The sequence below is a fragment of the Pholcus phalangioides genome, unplaced genomic scaffold (genome assembly GCF_987345545.1).
Source record: "Pholcus phalangioides strain wild (caught in Gottingen) unplaced genomic scaffold, Ppha-v1.0 ptg000001l_1, whole genome shotgun sequence".
NCBI classification, from domain to species: Eukaryota; Metazoa; Arthropoda; class Arachnida; order Araneae; family Pholcidae; genus Pholcus; species Pholcus phalangioides.
Genome location: NW_028301594.1, coordinates 18,570,042 through 18,584,631, shown reverse-complemented (window position 1 = coordinate 18,584,631; position 14,590 = coordinate 18,570,042). Strand labels below are relative to the sequence as shown.

The 14,590-nt window shown below is 36.7% G+C and overlaps 1 protein-coding gene across 1 annotated transcript in view; it reads right to left on the bottom strand.

The window, feature by feature from the left end:
- The window catches only part of LOC149090010 (T-box transcription factor TBX20-like), a 116,504-nt gene that overhangs the window by 23,280 nt on the left and 78,634 nt on the right, over positions 1-14,590 (bottom strand). Inside the window, exons 3-4 of the mRNA XM_089231909.1 lie at positions 14,031-14,304; positions 2,487-2,654 (exon numbers count right to left, since the gene is read on the bottom strand). Coding sequence (XP_089088035.1) covers positions 2,487-2,654; positions 14,031-14,304 — 442 coding nt within the window. The remainder of the gene's footprint in view (positions 1-2,486; positions 2,655-14,030; positions 14,305-14,590) is intronic.

The following is a 14,590-nucleotide window of genomic DNA, read 5'->3' as shown; positions in this document are numbered from 1 at the left end:
TGTTGAAGATAAGCACGATTTGGATGTATGACCCCCGCGGACCCAAGTTAGAATGGCACGGTGAACGTGGATTTCAAATTGTATCTTTGAGATTCGTAAGAGAAATACAATCGCTCCAAATCTACCATACGAACGATCCACACACACACACACACTTTCCAGTTATAAACCGACACACCGTCTCCGCCCCCCCCCAACGTATCGGATAACAAAAACCCCGCTTAAACGGATAAAATCTTCTGGAATCAAAATCTCTCACACATCCTTTTAAACTCTGGTGCCACAAATGTGTATGTTGCTTTTTCTCACTGCTACGACTACTAAACCAGACATGCACCACGCACAGATTCCTCTGCGGAACTTCTAAAGAATTGGTACATGTTGGAATGTGTGCATGTATAGTGAACCTTCTGTGAAGTTTGTTTCTGTATAATGATTATTATGTGTAGTGCTGCCATCTGCAATAATTTTTTTTAAACTATGATTCTTTGTTCAACTCATAGTGAGTGAAGTATAATGAATGAATAATTGCAACGTTGTAGGCCTATTACTCGCGGCGGCGAGAATTTTTAATGGGGAGATCGGAGAAGTTGGGAACTGCAGAAAACCAACTTCAGCCGACCACCACTGCGGCGACGTTTGAACCCGGATCCTCGCGATTCGAGTCCGTCACAATGACCACCACCCGCTGCCCTGCCTCAATGAAGAGATATAAGCAGGTGGTCAAAGACCTGGGACATGTTGGAGAGCTAATATTAATACTGATTTCATCAGTTTTCTAAAAACAACCTATAATAATAGCGTTAAAGGGCAATTGAATTGTTTCCCGCATAATCGAATACCCCGCTTAATCGGATATTATGTGCAGGAACCATTGATATCCGTTTAAGAGAGGCCGACCGTATTTAGTTCTCTTAGCGAATCCCAGATTGATCTTAACGATAAATAACTGGCAAAATTGTTTTCACCAAACTCTTCCTGCTCTTCTCCTCCTTCTAAGCTCTCTGGTATATTTCCGAAATTTTGGACTGTATAAAAGTTGTTATTGCCGAATGGAGTACATGAACGAACTCCAGGGCTCTGCCACTGGACTTATCCCGTTGCCGAGAACGCTTCCAGCCTAGCTTGGTATGAGTCTGGAACAAAGTATGTGTACCCAACAGTCCGAGCTCGTATCTAGTGTCGTGCTTGGTTTTCCAGTGCATGCCATCTAATATCTCAAATTGTGAGTGAAGTGTAATGATGAATATCTGGGCCGTTATAGGCCTGTTGCTCTATGTGGTTACACTTTTTAACAGAGTGATCGGCTCGCATTCGTGCCTGGAAGAAGTGATGCCAACAGCACGTGGTGTTCTCACCAAATAACATACAGCCTCATATCTTGGCTACCACTACTAAACTGCACATCCACCGCGTTTAGTTTCCTCTGAGGAACTTTTAATGAATTGATGCATGTCGAAAGGTGTCGTGTATGCATGGTATACCTAAAGTTAAGTTTGCTTCTAGGGAATGCGTTCAGCGAGTGATGTCATGTGCCTTCCGAATTTGGAAGAAAACAACGTGACAGTTATTATTCTGCTCGTTCGTATTATGAGTGAATTGCTGCAGGCCTGACTATTTTCTCTTTGGAGAGAATTATTCCTTCATCTTGGCGGCAAAATTATGTGTTTTCAAGAGATACGTGCAGTTCGAAATTTACAATGGTTTTTACTCTGAGGCTGAATGGGATGGACTCTTTCTCTTGGGGCCCTGGGATTTTCAAGCAGGAGCGATTGTCAAAAATTAAGGAAAACCACGGCAAGAAATTCATTCGATTTGTAAGGGTGGGGGTTGCTTTTGATTTTGAGGGCCACGGAAATGAAATGTGGTTAAAGAGAGAAAAAGGGAGAGAGCGCTCATCTGTGGTAAAAAGTGTGTAGGCTAACATATTGTGGTTGATTGGCACTTCGCTGTGTTGCGTTTGAGTTTACGCGTGTTATTCCTAACGTAGCATCTGGATGGGACGAATTGAGAGCTCTTAGACCGAGATTTCAAACGAGACCTTAGTATAAAAAGTATTCACAAAAACATCCGTAAATAATTTTGAAGGCCCCTTGTGGAATTAGAAGGTACCAGTAAATTCTCTCCAAATCAACTTCGAACACTTCGGTTTGACCCTTAACGGTGAAGATTTTCGACACTCCGTTAGTACAGTTCGTACTTCATAGTTCCTCTCCCGCAATGGGGAAGGCCCCTGAATGTTTGTCTCTTCGCAGTTTTTATACAGCTTTGTATAGCCAAATTCACAGGGGTCTGTCTTACCATTATCGTAAGGAGCCGTCGAAACAATGAAGTATCGTTGTTTCCTGATACGAATCTATGCCGAGTCCACTTCGACATCGAACCGCAAAAAATTAAGGACGATGATAAGAAAGAAACCTGTTCGTAAATCGGTGAGTGGCTTGTACATATGCATAGAATAGCTTTTAGTGTAAATGATTTCTTACCAACTGGTTCTGGTAAGCTGTCACAGCCGTAAAAACAGTCTCGGGAAACACGTAGGTCCTGTACTGTTCAGATTCGAGGTCGGTTATTGTCTGCTGAGACGATGAATGTGGTCTTAACCTCACGAGGTGTATCCTGGGTTGGTATTTATGCATGGAGTTCAACACAATCTGTAACACACAAAATAAGTCCGTATGATTTTCTCAAATATAAAATACATGGATATCCAATCGATTACAACGAAATTTATCAAAAAAACAACAACAAACAATACAGAATTTGAATGAATTGAAATTAAATAGTAATACGATATTGGGATATTAACTAAGAAACGCTGACTGTGTTTTTTTAAAACTACCTTTGGTGACAATTTAATTCAATCAAGGTCTTCTTCGATGAAACGCATTCATATCAATTAGCGATTTTTAACTGGTGGTGCCGCAAGTAAAAAAGAAAAGAGAATAACCACTGCTGCTGGTTTCGCCTGATGTAAAAACAATGAATATGTCCTATACAGGGTGTCCTGTAATCGCTAACGCGGCCTTTATTGGAGTTAACCGTCCATCGCGTCTATACTATACTTTCTATTTCGATACTATACTTTCTACGCGATACCATACTTTCAATTCAAAAAATGATCAAAAGGCGTTCAAAAATTACCATATACCAGTTTTGAGAGTGAAAATACAGTGTGTAACGATATAAAAAAAATCTAAATGTTTATATGGTCCCCCCCCCCCCGTCCTCTAACTTCAAATTAGAAAGTTGTTGCCCTGTAGCTCCTGAGGCCGAAAAAATTTCGAAGTTGCTAAGTGCAATATTCGCTGAGATGTTCGAATTCAAAAATCGGAGAAAAGTTGGGAAAGGACAGCATAAATGCTGGAAAGGAGCGTTGTCTGTTAGTTTTTGATGTTCTTGTGTTCTTTCATAACTTTACTCCAATTTTGCATTTCAAGTATTTTGGCGAATATTGAACTTAGAAAATTTGAATTTTTTGTGGGCCTCAGGAGATGCCAGGGCAACAACATTCTAATTGGAAGTTAGAAGACGAAGGGGAAGACCGTATAAAAATTTATATGAATGAAAAATTTATATTTATGACAAACTATTTACACTCTCAAAACTGGTACGGGGTAATTTTTGAATGCCTTTTTGATCATTTTTCAAATTGGAATCATATCTACGACAGACGGTTGATGAGTTGAAGGTGGCATTAGCACATACAGGACAACCTGTATGACTTCTAGTATGACCTGCGGCTTCGTTCGCGTGGAGAGAGAGATATATATATAATTTTGTAGTTTTTCTTTCTTTTCTTTCAACCGAACACAACTCAGATCTACAGCCACGGGCAATTTACTACCTAGTGAATTGTGCCGGAAGTGTGAGTATGTGTACCTAACAGTGTGAGTGCGTATCTAGTGTTTTTGATTTTTTTAGTGGAGATTTTTACGGTACTAATTTTGCAGTGTTTGCCATCTATATTTCAGAAATGAAGTGAGTGAAGTGTAATGATTGAAATTTGTACCGTTTGTAGGCTTTTGCTCTCTGGCGAGACTCTGGATTTCGTAATCTGACAGTTCCCCTTATGATCCTTTCAGGTCAGGAGTCTTCAACCTTTCAAACACTGTGGGCCAAGCCCGGGGGACATCAGGTCATACCGTATTATTCTTGGTTATTAAACAAGGTTCTCCAGATCATTGAACGCTTTCATTTTCTCTGAATCCATTACTTTTATGAAATTTGAATTTTTATTAATTTTTAAATAACTACATACTTTTCATTTACTAATTCATTAATTAATTCCTTATAATAACTTTAATTATTTCTTTTATTGAATCTTTTATTTTTGCATTAATTTTAAACTTAAATATTCTCAGTTTTTTTAATGAAAATGATTAACTTTTTAACATTTTTTCTGAAAATTGCTCTTCACACAATTCTGAAATCACTTTTTCAATAATTCTGCAATTATTTACTTCACATTAAGGCGTTTTTTATATATAAGCATTACTTAAATTCCGTAGCTATATGTACCGTTCGGGTGCCGAATTTGGCCATTCGAAATATGAATCAGATATTAAATTATAGGTAAATAACTGTTTTGTCTCCTTGTCTCTTCAATTCGTTACGACGGTCATTTTAATGTGTCAAATGTACAGCATTACTATTGAATCTCTGGAAAGTATCTCACAGTTCTAAATACAGCAGTACAGATTTCAGTGGCCAGAGAGCTCTTCTATGAATTTTTTTTGGAATATATATTTCATTGTTTTTGTATGCAAAGTAGCTATTTTCCAAAATGGTCAGCGGGAAACAGCGAAAAGCCCCGAAGGGCCACATTCGGCCCTCGAGCCATGGGTTGAAGAACTGTGCTTTAGGTGTTGAATTTTGAAAGAATTTAGCATATTTATTTAGTGGAGTCAAAAGTGGAGTGTTTGCCTGTATGTGCTAATGCCACCTTCAACTCATCAACCGTCTGTCGTAGATATGATTCCAATTTGAAAAATGATCAAAAAGGCATTCAAAAATTACCCCGTACCAGTTTTGAGAGTGTAAATAGTTTGTCATAAATATAAATTTTTCATTCATATAAATTTTTATACGGTCTTCCCCTTCGTCTTCTAACTTCCAATTAGAATGTTGTTGCCCTGGCATCTCCTGAGGCCCACAAAAAATTCAAATTTTCTAAGTTCAATATTCGCCAAAATACTTGAAATGCAAAATTGGAGTAAAGTTATGAAAGAACACAAGAACATCAAAAACTAACAGACAACGCTCCTTTCCAGCATTTATGCTGTCCTTTCCCAACTTTTCTCCGATTTTTGAATTCGAACATCTCACTCATTTAGTGGAGTCTGTTTAGTGGAGTTTCGTCTGCTTGCAAAATGTGAATGACTTTCTCACAAAATAAGAGATAGGAAAATAATCTTGTATGCACTTTATTTATAATTTGTTTCATTTATACGAGTGTCACGTATGCGTCCTGCACGATACAGCATGAACGTGTAGTTTATTTCTAAATATATTCTCATTCAATAATTGAATAGGATTAAATTAGAGTAACTCATCTTTTGGAATTTCTTCATTTCCAATAGTGTGACATGTTTTACTATCACGACGTTTGTATAAATAGAGCAGTTGTTTTAATAAATCCTTCACTTTCCGACTCTTGAAATCGGAATTTCCAATAAGTCGAACTAACGACAACTCGAAGTTTCTTGTCGGCTGCTGCACATTCGTCTTAGTGAGATTTGACCAAATCAGTTATTGAAGATCACGTACGCTTTTATTTACTCACTGCATCGTTAAATAGATTTATTACCATGATATATATTTCCCTTAAATATGCTTCAAATGTGTATACTGTTACGATATGTCTTTATTCGGGGTGGAATATATGTTTGAGAGAGAGAGAGAGAGATTGTGTATTCAATTCGTATATCTAAACTCGTGAAATTTTAATTTTTAATATTTTTTGTCAATGAAATGACCCACCGAAAGTTCGTGACAGGACAAACAGTTGATTAAAAGAAGAAAAATAATGTAACCTGAGAGAGCTGAACACTTCATCAACACCGATCTCCAAAGTCCTCATCCATCTCCTCTTATCAAACAAACAACGCTTGTCATTGCTCTTCCATTAGTAGACATGTCAAATTTTTGAAACCTGACTCAAACACGCAACATTTAAGATTATCTCCAGTACAAGGGGGTTGCATCTCCTAGCAGTGTTTTTAAGATAGTTCCCCGAGTCATGGCCTGATTGATACTTTGCGGTGATGAACAATTCATTACTTATGAATAATAGCCCTCTTCTAATGAATACCTTAACCTTCAAATGTATTGCTTTGCATTTATGCGAAGAGTACTTCAAATGTTCATTACTGCAGCCAATTTGAAGATGAAAATTCATAATTGCCTTTGCACATTAGGTGAGGTGATATTCTTTCAATTTCATATCTTGAATTTTTTGGTAGATGTCTCAATTAACGATAACAACTCTTTGTTGCGGAGCATGTGTGGCTGCGATTTCGCAAATTTCTTAAAATTTTTTGTTTGCATCTCTTTTTCTTAAATTGAAGTTTGCAACCTCAATGTTTTCTTAGAATAGTTTGAATCAAAAAGAAGGTAGTTATAAGGGAGATATTATATATTTCTCTTGCTGCATTTCATTGACGAACCTTTGATCCCAGAATTCATACTTCCAACCACAAAAGGTATTCAAATAATGTACTGTGTAGTACTCAGATATGTCATTCATGTTGCAAGGGGGTTGTGTAGTTATTAAAATATAAAAATTAACTTTTTATACGGATAAACTGTCCTCAAAAACCAAGTTTGGAAGTTGTTGTCCCGTCGCTTCTGAGGGAAAAAAGTCTCCACGTTTCCAAGTGCAATAATCACTGAGATATTTGAATTCAAAAATTTGAAAAAAAATGGAAAGGACAGCAAAAACTTACGGACAATGCTTCTTTCCTTTATTTATGCTTCCCAATTTTTCTCGAATGTTTGAATTCAAATATCTCAGTGAATATTGCATTTAGAAACGTGGATGTTTTTTTTACCTCAGAAGAGACAGGGCAGTAACTTTCTAACTGGGTTTTTGAGCACAGGGTGCCCGCATAAAAAAACTAATTTTTTATATTAATACTATACAATCCCTTGCAACATGAATGAAATATCTCTGAGTGCTACACATTATATGGATAGTTTTTTAATTGTAAGTATACCTTTAGGATGAACGGTTCTCCAGTAAAATGCCATACGTTGTCACTTATGCACCCTGTGGGGTCAGGCGGGGTAACTGGAAACGATTTTTGATTAGTTCGAACATAACACGTAATTAATCTGCGGGAAATGAAAATGTTCTTCATCTCAAGGATAATACCTATTCTGTACTTGTTTAGAAACTACTACTATGAGATAACTAACGTTAGTAAGCTGATTTAAAGCCACCTAAGCATGTTTTCAATTACCCCTGATTTTGGAAACATGCATTTAAGGGTCTCTAGCAGTTTTTCTACAATTCTGTAGGTGTTCAGGCTTCTTCCACGCCAACTTTGGATGCCGTCACATGAATCCAGTGCATCAGTCATCCCCTGGTAGACCGTCATGGAACCTACTTCCTAAATTAAAGTATTTTCAGTTACGTATTTCTAAACAAGTGTTTTCAAATCCGCTTTGTTATATGAGAATCCCGTTTTTGATCGAGCAATGAGGCATTTAGCCAAACTCCACTTCTGCTAAAAGTTCGGTTGGGCGATTTGCTCCCATTTTATCAATGTTTATCTTCCTCTCCTTCATTCGGTTGTAAATATTTGTGATGGCACACTGTAATGTTCCTTTGTCTCACGGTAAGTCATATTTTTGTTCATCATATCAAATATGCATTGTTTAGGTCTTCAAGAGACCTAACGTCTTTTTTTCTCGTAGTTTCGTGGCATTTTATTTCTTTTAAGACAAAGAAAACAAAAATTCAACTCCCCCATCAAATAACACATCAAGGACTCTTACAACAATTAAATTTTAAGTAAATAAACAATAGTGAAACTGTAGATAACAAGTAAATTAAAAAATAAATAAAGTAATACAAATTAAGTAGTAAAATATACTTGGCTCTCTCTCCCTATATATATATAATTTTTTTATTTTTTGAGAAATTAGTAGTAGGAAAAATATCAAAAAATTTCACTTACAGATGACGCTGTGTCATGAAAAACTCGACATAAGATAAAAAAATGCGACGTAAAAAGTGCATAATACGTGTTTATTACTGTTTAATAATGATAAGTGTTTGTTATTTGCGTTTCCGCATTTCAATATGAGCAACCTTTATGGCTTTGGCAGCTTAAATGCTCAATTCTCAACTTCAATTACGTATCTGCCAACATCGATTGTGGAAAAGTCTTATCTCTTATAGTTCCTCTGCGTTGATCACACGTGAAGCATAAAACTTATCTCTGACATATTCCCACAAGAAATCAAGGGGAAGTGATGAAATCTGGAGATTGAGATATCTATAACAGAGGTCCATCTTGGCTAGTTCATCGGCAAGGGAATTTCCGACAATACTTATGTCTCTTTTTTAGGTCTGCCAGTACGACAGATACGGAAAACTCGCTGAATGGGAAGATATCAATGTTTCAGGAAATAAAAATTCAACTCTGCCCTCACGGAGTCACGAACCCCTTGTCCTTCGTTTGCCGGACGAGTGCTCTATCAACTAAGCTATGAAGACAGAATTTCCTCTCTTTGGAGCGTATGTGTATTTTCCTTTCCTGAAACATCGATATCTCATTCAGCCAGTTTTCGGTCGTATCTGTCGTATTAACAAGGGAGAGTGACGCCTTTCATCAGTTATGTCAGTAGTTCTCGAACTTTTGACACCCGTGTCTCACCAGAATCGTCAAACAAAGAGTCCTCGGAAACAGCGTTTCTCAACCTTTCTAATCTTTCGAATCTTCGAATTGAATCTTCTGAAAAGATTCGAAGAACCCCTGAATTAGAGCATGGGAGAACCATATGTTCCTATTTTACGATACATTTTCGTATTTTCACGTATTGGAATTCCTTCAGGCCTTCAACAAAGTATCGGTTCGGTTCAAAGTAAAGTTCGGTTTTTCAACAAAGTATATTTGAATTTATAAATTTCATTGAAGTCGTGAATGGAGATAATTTTCATACCTAAGTAAAATTATATTATGATAATTATAGTTAAAAATGCATAAACCCATCGATTTTTTTCCCTTCAATTTTAGACACAATTGGTGATTGTGGCAACGATTTTGGTGAAAATTAGCGCTGTCCCTTTTATTATATATTTTTTAGATGCCTTGCATTTTCAGTATTTCTTTCAATCAAACGTGGTCAACTTATCATGATGAAAGTTTCTTCATGAAATGCGTTTTTGTTTACTGAGATTCGTAGTTGTAATTTATTTCCTTGCTCTTTTAGAAATTTTAACAATAATTAGCAATTTTTTTCAAAAATTGAAATTTTGGTTAAAATTAGTATTTAGGATAGTAATTTTTCCGGAATTGCTCTGGATAGGATATGGTTACCCTAAGCATAAAGGCCTACTTTTTCATTAGGAATGCACAAGCTATTACTTATATCAATGACAATTGAATATTATTTCATTTAATTGGAATTAATTTATTAAGTCTGCCTGCCGACCATGGGTTGAGAAACGCTGTTCCAAAGAATTAAACAGGCGCACATCAATATCGGCAGCTCACCGCGACGCTCCTAACAAAGGATGGTGATGCCCACGTTGAGAACCGCTTTATTTTTATTCCGATACAGCGCTATCTGTGGACGAGATTTTAAATTATTTCTGTTCAAATTTGTCAAAAAAATTCTCCATGCCATGTGTTTTAGTGGTGTATGAACCATCCTTTTTTATATTCACAATTGGTTGATTTTTCATTAATATATATAAATATGTCATGGACTTTACGACCACTTTTGTATTTTCATTGTAGTTGCTGATATCACTAAGAAAACCTTTTTAAGAACATACTTTAGTCAATTATTAGGAGGCGATCACTGATCAACCATAATTGGCCGTGATTTTATGTAGCATAAGAATCACCAATTTGCCGTTGACTGATCAATATCCGTACCTTAAGAGTAACCTAGACGAGAGCTCGGGGTACTTCACACCAACTAGCAACGGGTGAATACATCTGAATATTTTGAAAACATCACTTTGTTTTGCTCTTTTAGTGTGTACTGTACAACTCGGGCTTATGAATAATCAAACAATATTTTTATTGAAATTTCTGTACCTCAGAACCATGCTATCGTATGCCCATTTTTATCAATTTTGATGTATTTTTGTAGTTCTGATTCTGATTATTGTATTTTAGCTAAAATAATTTTCAAAATTTAAAAATTACTTTGGCTTAAATATAATACTATGACCCTAAACTGCACAATGAGAACTACAATAATACAGTAATATCTCAAAATTGACAAAAATGAATATACGATAGTATGGTTGTGAGGTATAGATTTAAAATAAATTATACGATCGGTTAATTATCGATAATACATGATTTTTTAATTGCAATGCATGGTCATACTCCACGTAAAAGCAATATTTTTCTCTCATGTTTAATACAAAAGACATTTTTTCAACAGTTTAATGGTCTCAGTTCGCAAATTTCCTAGAAGTAAACAAAACCAACGAAGCACATGGTTCACTCCATCAAATTTCTAATGAATAAATGCTACGAAATAATCTCTCATTTTTTTGTGGTTTGTTTCAGGAACTGTGGTTTGTGAAACTTGTCAGGGCTGTTTATGTGCCAACGACGTCAAGCCTAGTAATATTAATGCCGGTTATAATTTTTGCGCTTTGTTCCAGAAACAGAAAATGTTGTGTTCGCCATAAAACCATAAATCGCTATTAAGCAGCTCTTAATGCAGCTTGATAAATAGAAGCTAAAGTTGTTCATATTACACTCCCCCCAATGACAAATCATATTATTTAGTCCGTCCTCTTCTCACACAAAACACTGACTCTCACTTTTTTTGCTCTCTCACTCACTCTGACTCCCTCTTCTACGTCCCTGTCTCTTTGTGTTATTGATATAAATTATCTCCGAGGCTTAAGTGGCGGTCGCGTAATGAATGAATTGCTTGTTGATAATGCCATTTTCGCGCTAAACTTTTCCTTTCTTTCATCCTTTTTAACGGATTCCCACCATTACGACCATCCATGAATACAGAGGTCGCTGCTCCGCAAAGATACTTTTTTTGTTGTTCAGATACGAGTTCCAGTGATATCCCAAGCTAATATTTGTAGCTGTGTGTGTGGACTATTACTCAAACATTTACACATTACTCATGTTTGACATACACTCTAAAAATATCGCGTTAGAAGTTTTATCCATTTGTTTGTTTTTTTTCCATCTCATTATACTGTCTTTTCAACCGTTCATCACGCGTTATTAATGAAACCATAGCGTTATTCATTATTAATGCCGTTACGTATTTCGTTCACAATTTCCAAATGTATTTTTGTATATCTTGCCTTATTGTGAAATTATTAAGCGAACATTTGTTTGTGAAGAGTTGTCAATTGTTTTATAATTAGCATCCTTGTACTATCCAGAAATTCCGTTTTATATATTACGCTGTTTTTCACTAGGAGTTTTTCTCCACTAAAAATGTTTCTTGTTTCATCGAACTGGTCACCAGGTCGTACGCAAAACTTCGTTTCGCCACAATGCGAGGTACTCTATCTCCCTTGGATGAATCTGTGGGTTATTAATTATTGAAATCATTGGGAAATGGTTTGTAATCACCACGTGCTGAACCTGTAGCCCTCAAAATCGCATCAGATGCCTCAGAATGAGGCCGCCAATTTCACAAATTTTATATGCCCGCGTTGTTGTTGGCCGTAAGTAAAAATAAGGCCCTTAAAATCCGTTGATGTGGCCCCTTCAATTCAAACCTAACGTGAGAATTAATTGATAGAAATGCGATTTCTGAACGGCTGAACAATCAACTTGAAGTTGCTGAGAGTCCATTTTACTAATTAAATCATACCTTCCCAAAATTTTTCTTCTCATCGCCCCTCAACTCAAGCCAATCCATAGGATCCCATACTAATCCCGTAAGTTCTATCACCCCTCCCTCCCAGTGGGCGATATTGCTCCACTTTGGGAAACACTGAACTAAACCATCTTCTAATCAGGGTATTCTCAATGGGATTTCCCAATGCACTGTATACTGTAGTTGTATTTATTATACATACCAAGAGAATACTGATGGCAATTTCACATAAATCCAACGTTGATTGATTGGACGGAAAATAATGGTCCTTGTTTTTGTTTGAAAATTTATTGCACTATTAATTATTAGAGTCCGGAAGTTCAGGCAAAATGCCTATTTTTGCCTTTTTTTCGATTTTCATTTTCAAAATCGCTTTTTTTTTAAATTTTTCCTGCCATAAATGCCTATTTTAACATTATTTCAAGTTCGTGATTTTCAGAGGTTATATGCTGTAGAACTTGGAAATTTTGAGCTTGGACAGATTTGTTTCCCCCCTTTCAACATATCTTTCTATGCATTAGACAGCATTGTTTACGTATAGCAGCTGATCGATCACTGTCCCTAGAAGTCATCAATTAACGTCTCCCAGGCCGTACAGGAGTTAAGAGGGCTCTTAATCGGGGCCCATATTGTATTGAGAAGTCAATATATTAGTTTTCACATCACAAATGCACTGCAAACAACCATAACAAATTATTTCGGGTATTTCGCATTCAATTGAATTCACCAGAGACTCCCGCGGGGTCGTGTGACAGGTGCGGCCAGGCCGGGCCCTGCCCCCCCGAAGATGTCCGCATATGTGTTAATATGAATGAAAAAAATTTTTAATTTTTTTATAACAATAAAACATGGTAGCTATGTTTCAATTATGTATAAAAATGATAATGAATTGATAATGACAATTTTTCAAATAAGGCAACAAATAAATGACAATCATTCATAACTCGAAGAGCTCCACAATTATTTTCTCTACGTGCTCCGCATCTGGCATTGCTGGCCCTGGAATCGAACTAACCGGGGCATCATAAAGACTCTTGTTTTATCACAAACGCTTTATTTACCAATTTAATTTTGGAAATAATTCAGTTATCATAGGCAAGTGAATCAGTAGACGCGGAGTAAGAGCAAGAAATTTTTTTGCCAATTTTCGGGCACTTGATATCTGATAATTTTTCGTTTTTTCCTTTCTTCAATTAATTGTAAATGTCTTTTCAGTGCCTATTTTAAGCATTTATGGTGCGTTTTTTGCCTGCTTATTATGACCATTTTTAGTACCTAAATTTTCGGACTCTATTAAGTATGAATCATTTCATTCTATTGCGGCTTACACCAACCCGTTATTAAACCATTAAAGCAGAGTTCCCAAAGTGGGCCAGTAATGCCCCCTGGTGGGCGATGGGATCGTCCGGGGGACGATAAAAACTACGAGTGTAACGTAGGATCCTATGGGTTCGCTTGAGTTTTGGATGAGGGAAAAAAATTTCCCAAAAAGGGGAAAGGGTGACGGAACAAAAAGATTGGGAAACTAAATACATTAAAGTGACCCGGACAGCTTATTAAATCACTTTGATGGCCGGAGCTCCTCAACAAGGTTCAATACCCCGATTCATAACCTAACTGGTCAATTATTACGAAAATGGTTACTTGAACTAAAACTCCTTGTATACCAGGTTGACTCATCCGCCATCTTTGAGCGAAAGTATGACGTTAGTATTATCGCTTTCGCTCTGTTCTCTCCCTATTTTGCTTCCCCTCCCAAACTATTTCCTGCAAACGTGTTGGCTCAAAGATGCAGGACTGTGAGTCCACGTTCCTGCATAAGCGCATCAACGTGAACCATTTTTGGGTGGACAGTTTTGAGAACCAAATTTAGTATAGACGTATAGACGTTGAAACTTTTGTATTCTCATCATGGTATGCATTGGGAAATTCGAAAAGCATAAATACAAAAATTCACGAACCACAGCAAAAAAACTTACGTGTCCTTGCTTGTCCATTTCGTTATTGGTGAGCTTCACTTTCTCGAAGGACACGACTTGTTTTTTGAGCTGGTCTCCAGTGAAAGGGGAGTCCGGGTGCATGTAAAGTCTTGACGGTGACGGAGGATCCGCCTTACCTGCCACCAACCACGATGACCTATGGTAAGCGTACCTGTACCTTTTATTATCGACCGGGACAATGTCCATGAGCACGGAATATTTCACATGAGATTCTGCTCCAGCGAAAGATACCCTGACTGTTGGGAACATCCTCCTATGAAAAGAAAAAGTAAATTTGTAAAGAAAAAATTTTACTGCAGATTTATAATAACACCATATTTTTTGGAAAATAAGAAAGAGAAGAAAAAAAAGATTAAAAATTGTAAATGCGCCGCATGGGCACAAGAACCTCAAATTTCCATGATAACATGAAACTCTCATACTTTCCTGCTTTTTACAAACAAATATTTTTTGAGAATGTTCGCTTAATGCTCTCAGAACCAATTCTGAATGCAACGAAACCTCGATATAACGATACTCTGTGGGCCAAGAGAAAATAT